This window comes from Hippoglossus hippoglossus, chromosome 2, assembly GCF_009819705.1.
Source record: "Hippoglossus hippoglossus isolate fHipHip1 chromosome 2, fHipHip1.pri, whole genome shotgun sequence".
NCBI classification, from domain to species: domain Eukaryota; kingdom Metazoa; phylum Chordata; class Actinopteri; order Pleuronectiformes; family Pleuronectidae; genus Hippoglossus; species Hippoglossus hippoglossus.
The window spans coordinates 1,817,772-1,825,271 of NC_047152.1; the positions used below are offsets into that span (position 1 = coordinate 1,817,772).

General features: G+C 38.4%; 1 protein-coding gene across 3 annotated transcripts in view; it reads left to right on the top strand.

The window, feature by feature from the left end:
- runx1 (RUNX family transcription factor 1) overlaps positions 1-7,500 on the top strand; it is a 51,042-nt gene that overhangs the window by 23,406 nt on the left and 20,136 nt on the right. Inside the window, exon 3 of one of the 3 annotated variants that reach the window (XM_034612075.1) lies at positions 1,266-1,395. The exons of 1 other annotated variant lie outside the window; for it this stretch is intronic. In XM_034612075.1, the coding sequence (XP_034467966.1) occupies positions 1,308-1,395 (88 nt within the window). In that variant the 5' untranslated portion in view covers positions 1,266-1,307. Of the gene's footprint in view, positions 1-1,265; positions 1,396-5,745; positions 6,365-7,500 lie in introns of those variants that run through there. One more of the 3 variants, XM_034612086.1, reaches the window with a different exon arrangement.

Sequence of the window (7,500 nt, forward strand, 5' to 3'; positions counted from 1 at the left end):
GTATTACCTAACCTGAGTAACTGTTTTTGTCAAAAGATGGAATATAGTAAAATATAGTAAAAGTCTTAAGAATTAAGTCGTAAAAAAGTATAATCTTTGTCAGAAAATTGTGTCTTTGCATTATCAGTTAGCAAATGTTTGGCGGTTGAAAAACTGGATCATAATCACAACACAACAGGAGTATTAAATGAAACAAAAAGCAACAGAAATTACTCACTCTTCTTCTTCTGAAAAACGATTCGTCGTTGAAGCGCAGAAGTATCCTGGGATAGGTCGGCCCCGTGAAGGACAACCAAACAAAAATTTGTTTGGTTGTGCGTCTTCGGCTGTGGTGTTCTCTGAGGGACAAAGTTGTACTTGTGAACTGTTTATTATTGTGACTTAGAAGTATTCCTCTTCATCCAGCATCGGCCCGGGGAGTTCAGACTGGGACTTATCCACGGGTACTGAGCTGGTTCTAAAGGACCAGAGCCATAATTCCCATTACTACTGCGATTGATCAATCAGTCTGCTGTAAACAAAGATTTATAGGTAAATTTAAGATAACAGCCAAGTGTGGACTTTTTGAGCAGACAGTTAGTGAATACATTTCTACAGTCTACAGCCCTGTCAAACAAAAAACTCATATTACTCAAGTGGGTGACCTCAATTTTCAAGTAGAACTTCCAAACAGTGAGGGAGAGGGAGGGTGAGAGGGAGGGAGGGAGGGAGAGGGAAAAAGGAGAAAATCATTTGAGTAGCTAAATGAAAATTAGCAGCTTTAAAGAGCCTGAGGGCAAAGTGGAGTCGTGTCCCCCATGGCTACGCTTTAAAGAAGGAGGGAATGAATCAAGCTTGACTGGATCCTCTCCTGCCTCTTCACCTCCTCCTCCTCCTCCTCCTCGTCTCCCTCTCTTCTCACTCCCTCGCTCTTCTCTGTTTTTTACTAATAGCCTACATGGGGAGAGATGGAGGGGGGGGTGGGGGTGCTAAGGAGATGAATGAGGGGTATAAAAGCAGTTCGTGAAGGTGAGGACAGGCTGGAGCTCTTCTTTGCTGATTTTTTTCTGACCCTTCTTTTGGGTTACCGTTGACTTCAAGTTTTGGACTTTGGACACACAACTTAAGAAAATATTTCCCCTTCTTTTTCCTCTTTTTTTCCTATTTACGTTTCCCCTTTCTCTGTTTTCTCCATTATTATTATTATTATTATTATTATTATTATTATTATTATTATTATTATTTCCCTTGATGCCCTCTTTTCTCTCCACTCTGGGTGTTGGAAGTTTGGCCCCAGCTGTTGCTGCTTCTACACCCAGGATTGAAGCATGAACCCTGGGGCCTTCTCCAGCTCTGGCCCCCTGTCCTGGGCCATGTACCTGATGAGGAAAGGCCGGACAGGCAGCGGACTCTTTGGTAAAGCTAATTCTTCTTGACACCTCGTGGTCGTCACCATCACCGTCACGCATGTGCTAAATCATGCCTGTTTTGTGTTCTTTATTTTTTATAAACCAAAAAAAAATTACGTTTTTGTCATGTTTCCCATTTGTGGAGGAGAAATGTTGTGTTTACGTCATTTGCGACCATGAACATCCAATAATCCTCAAAACCCTCATGCGTTTTATTCTCCCATTTTCTTTTATACTCAAACTGTCGTGGTCACCCATCATCATCATCGCACTCTTCCATTTCACTCACACTGCAGGAATCACTCCCTCGTTCGCTGCTTCACGACTCGCTGCATTCAGATACGTTGGAATCATCGCTGTGTTGTTGTGTCTTCTGACGGCTGCAGAGGTGCACAACTCCTGTATGCAAACCGTTGTGTGTTTGCTATCGTTAAAACAGTTTGCAGCTCTTTTACCAACACTCAGTGATTGGACACACAGTTAAAATGGTAAACAGTTAATATGGAACTCACTATTGAAAGCGAAGAGTGAGAGTTTTCTTGGAGGAGTTGTACGCAGGGATCCAGGAGGGTTTGCAGGAGCTTTTCGGGGGAGTTTTAAGTGCTGTTCAGGTACTGACGATGTGTTGTCTGGTTCTACTGGGTTGTTGATATGTAGGTCATACTGGCAGAGAATGTGTGTAAGCCTGCTGTCCCAGTTTGAATGTAATGCTATAATACAAAGCATGAAATGTAGTTTAACATGATGCTTACAATTTAAGTTTCGGGATATTTGACTTTTGAGGTGATTTATATTTTTTGCTAGCGTGATGTCACCTATTTACCTGGACATATCTTTTCTATCTTTTCATCGATGGTCAAACAATCATAGCGTTTTTGACTCAATTGAATATTTGTATTATTGTGCGTTTTGTGTGTGATTGTATGCTTCGCTTCTCATTGAAAAAATCCACGGACACCGAGCAAATGTCAGAGTTGAAAACAGACAGATTTTCTCTCAAATTAATCAAATATCCTACATTTTGCAAGGCTGACGCTAATATTTGCTGAACTGAAGCTGCAAATAGATAAGGAAAAGAAAAAAAGTTAGTTAGTGAGTTGAATTATAACAATTACAACAGCTAGTTCCAGAAATATCAGATTGGTACAAAAACTACAAATCTCTATACCTGTGTAATAAGTAAAAAATCATATTATTATCTTTCTTATTTGATGCATTTTTGATATTAATCCGACTGAATCCCTGACGACACCATATTTCTACAGCCCCTGATGATATGAAGCAAAGCTGGTATCAATAACTTTGATAGGTGATTGTGCCAGGGTATTGATTATGGATCAGGGGACACGGTGCAGCTCCCATTACGAGGCAGTCAGTGGGAAATGCTCGCTGAGTGAAATCCAACTCCACTCCCTCTGTCGAGGTCTTTTCTTTCTTTCTCTCCTCTCTCTTTCCCTGGTCTCTATACACCGAAACAATATTTCCATTTGTAGCATTTTATTCAATCACTTAGTGGTAAAAATCTGTTATTATACTTGTTAAATTCAATATTAAAATGTCAGATATTCTGTGGAAACATAAAGTATTTTTTCTTGAGAACAGTGAATATTTTCTATGAGTTGCTGTCTCTGTTGTGTGTACACTTGGCGTAAGGCCTGAAATTTCCATAGATATACAGTTACAAAGCATCCTTCGGTTTTTGAATTATTTATAATGGTTATACTAGGAATAACTGCCCAGTGTCAGATCTAATGACGCTTACTTTCATGAAATTGCAGTTTTAGCATTTGCTGCAGGTTTAACATGTTGGGCTTGTAGAAAAAAATACAGCAATGTAGTGAATATAAAGAAAATATATAAGTGTGAGTTTAATCATGGAATCAGGAAGCTTTTTATTCATTTGAAGAATTTGTTTCTTTTCTCGACCAAAAAGAAATGAAGAGATTGTCTTCAGATTAAGAGAAAAGAAAGGATGAATAGGCCCCTTGACGAGGAAGTGAAAAATGGATATTTCCGAGGGCAAATCACATCAAGTCCATCTCAGGCCAACGTGAGAGTGGAGGCGTTTACATTTTTTATCATCCCCCCTTTGGCTACAAGAGGGACGCATGCAGAGGCAGACTGGCATTTCCCTAAAACTCATCCGACAGCTTGTTGATTTAGCTTAAATCAAATCGACTGACTCCCAACTGGGCCTCGCTGAGAACAGGCAGGTGCACAGTATGCTGGGTACTTAACCTATAACCAGTAACAGTTTGTTAAGTTTGCTGGTAATGGGAAATGCAAACACTACTTTTAATATTGAGCCAGGGTGAACTACAAATCCTATGTTTCTTGTAAAGGCCACACAAAGTTACTCTTATTATTATTGTTAAGAAACATTACCAAAGCAATCTTTATAAAATTATATTTAGTTAATTATTATGAATAATATACATATTTGAGTTCCCTTCTTTGATTATTTTTGTTGTGATTCACAAGTTCAAAGACCAGATTGTAGTTTCCAGTATCCAGAAAAGGACATCTCAGAAAACTATATGTGCTGAGGAAGACCATGTGATATGGTTGATAGTTCCGGTGCAAGCGGATATTAAATTGAAATTTGTCTTCTGAAATATATTTATTCCTTTTCAAGTATAAAATTTCTGCACAAATCTGTCGTAATTGGAAGAAACGATGAGGGTATGTTGTTAATTTACATATTTGGCAAGTGGCAACAAATTTGAAATACACAACGACATAATGTATAAAAAAATATAACCTTGCCGTTAAAGATTCACTTGTAGGAACTCCATCTTCATTAAACTGTCATTAGACTCTTGCAGCATTTGGTTAAGGTTTGTCGCTGAGAGCAGATGTACATCATGGAGTTGACACTGTAAGTAATAATTCTAATGTTGTACTGTGAATATCCATCATAGTTTGTCCAACGTATATTGTTGATAAATAGCATCAGCGCTGTGGTGGTAAAAGTGGTTTAAAATGTATATTTGCATCAGATGTATGACTTGAAGCAACAATGGATTAAATGTACATAGAGGCCGAGGTATATCAGGATATAATATCTGGATTATAATTTAAAAAAGAAAGCTTCAAAAAACAAAACAAACTGTGACCATATTTTGTTGTTGGATCATTATGTGTCATAAATTCACAATTATGACATTTCCGCTATCAGTGGGTTTGCATGAAGGAGAATCAAAACTAATCATAACAATAATAACAATCGTGAATAAATAAGGAATATTTTCCAGGAATTAATTAACTGTAAGTATACAAATGATGAAGATGTTGTTTTACTAAATCACCCAATTCATGTGTTTTTGTTATCGTGCAATTTTGAATCTTTTTGGAAGTATCATATCTTCATCAACAATGCTTTTTTTAACATTGACTAAGACTAAATACATGTGTATATCAGAGTTAAACATATAATGCAACTATAGAAATGTGAGTAAAAAGTCTTTTACAATTAGATAAAAGATTGCATCTCATAATCCACCTCAAGAGACTAAATAAACAGCCCAAGAGTTTAAAAACACCGAAAACAATTGAGACGAATCTGAATAAGAAATTATATTATTTTATAATATGCTAAAAAAAATCAGCAGCCACATTAAAGAGGACGCAGCTTCCGCAAAAATGACTGGAATCTACAAAGTGGACCACGTTTACAATTATTATTTTATTTTTGTACAATTTTTGTAAGTGGATGATATTGAAATTACAACGTTTTTTCAAATAACTACTTAAATCAGTTTGTTGGAGCTGTTCATTCAGTCGTTCTTTCCGGAGGCAGGAGGACGGTGCCATGATTTAGATCACCTACTGCCCCCTATTGTCTATATGTGGTACTGGCAGCCTGAACTGGTTGTTGTGGCTTTTAGTTACAGCGAATTCTCTGGAAATCAAATGGTATGAGACATTTTTTTTTAGTAAAAATGCTGGATAGCGTTAGAGTTTAAATTATGTGGGGGGAAAAAACATCGTGATGAGCAAAAGAAGAAAAGCTTCTGCAGGAATATAATGAGGTTGGGGATATTTGGAAATTATTATCCTCTCATAAGTTGATTTATTTGTCATACACGATTTCTTGTGGAACTTTTAGACACTGTATTCCGCATTTGACTTCATGTACTAAAGTCGTGGAGGAGCTGTTCCTCTGAAGCGCAGGAGGAAGTGCGCCTCTGCTCCCTCTCCGCTTCGTTCTCCCCTAAACCCCGCCTCCTGTCGGACGGACGCAACGCTCATTGGTCAATTCCCCTCTAGTGACAGCGAGCGGCAAGCCCTTCCATTGGCTAGAAGCTGCCCGGCGCACAGATGAGATGCAAATCCACAGCTCTGCCAGTAAAAGGCTGCCGCTGTGCACAGGGATATCCACTCATCCAGACGCGAGGGTGGTGAACAGAGAGAGAGAGAGTGCGTAACGGCATATCCGCTGTAAGGCTGCTCTTTTGGAATCACACAAAACAACAAAAAGTTAATTTAATTCTATTTACTTGTCCTCTCTCCTCCTACTTGTTCCATTTCCTTTTTTGCGCGCGACGCCAGCCATGTGTGGACGCGTAATTTCAGCCGTGCCAGAAGGACCTCTGATGACTTTTCAAAAAGTACCACACGCTTCAAAGTGACTGTTGTCTCCACCCTGCATGGAGAACAGGAGCAAAGCTCCGTGAACAGCTGGAGGGCTGAATTTGAGATCGCGTCCCCTAAGAGCTTTTTACGCACAAGGACTGGAATCTGCGTCTGGATAACGCGCCGCAACTCGGCATTTTTTTCTAAAGGACAGATAACAAGAAGTGGACAACGTGTGAATTTACCGACACGTCCAAAGTGAAAAGAAAAAGCTTCTTGTGCTGAGAACAAGTGATTTAAAGAGAAGGAGACGAGCGGGATCATAGAGAAGATCGGGGAAGTTGAGTATCTGTGGACGCACTGTGGCGCACAAATGGTGTTTCTGTGGGACGCAAAATACGGTACAAGTCATTTCTCTGATTCCCTCTTTCATTTCTCTAAGTAAGAATGTGTGTCGTTGTAGTCACCGACATCGTCTCCATTAAAAAAAAGCGGTATGAGTACAAAGATGTGAAATGCACACACTCGTTGATAATCTCCATCCTCTGTCATTACGCGCTTGGTTCCGGAGATGGGGAATTTCATTTTAAGTCATCATATGTGAGTCATCTGCCCATCAGCATGACGGCGTCATGGTTTCTTTGATCTTTTTTTAATTTAAGAAAGAAAGAAAGACAAAGAAAGAAAGAGTCTCTGTGTGTGTTGACAATGTTGTTGTTTTGTGGATTTGATGTGTTAGCATCAGTCTGTTGGGAGGTTTTAAGCTGCAGATATTTTATGAATCTAATAATCCATCTCATTGTAACTTCCCCTTTTCATATTACAGTCACATTAATCACAGGCTCAATAACTTCTCCACTATAAAACCTCATTTCAGCATAAAGTACATGAACTACATGCAATGCTTTATAATAGGCTATACATTAGAGACAAGGTCTTTTTCTATAGCATTCAGTTTAGTATCATGTTAAGATTGTGCTCATCCTTGTTTAACCACGCGTTAGACAAATATTTAATCATTAATAGCTAATTATTGCCATTAACATGTAGTGCAACATGTTTAGACTTTAAACTGGAACCTTGGTTGTGAACCCATGTGGAGTCACTTACTCCACATGGACTGATATTTGATTCATATTTTTTAAATTAAAAGCAAACTTCTTTCACATTTTTTTATTAATAGTACATTTGAAATCATTTATCAAGACAACCATGATAAACAGAAGTATTTTTTTTCATTTTCCTTAAATTAAAATGAGTTGAAATTCTTATATTAGAATATGAGACAGTTACAATTTTAAATAATACGTTTTTCTATAGTAACCTGACACACTAAGTGCCACATCATGTGAAAATGTGCCTTGCAGATTTATTAGAGTGTGATCAAAACCACTTTCCAGTCGGTTTTAGTTGAAAAGTCACAGCACAAATTCTGAAGGCTCAGGCGGGGGTGCGAGGCCGACTATGGCTGTAAGCAATACAGAAGTCCCCTGCGTCCCTTGACAAATTTAATTTCTATACACTGTAGTGATGTTAC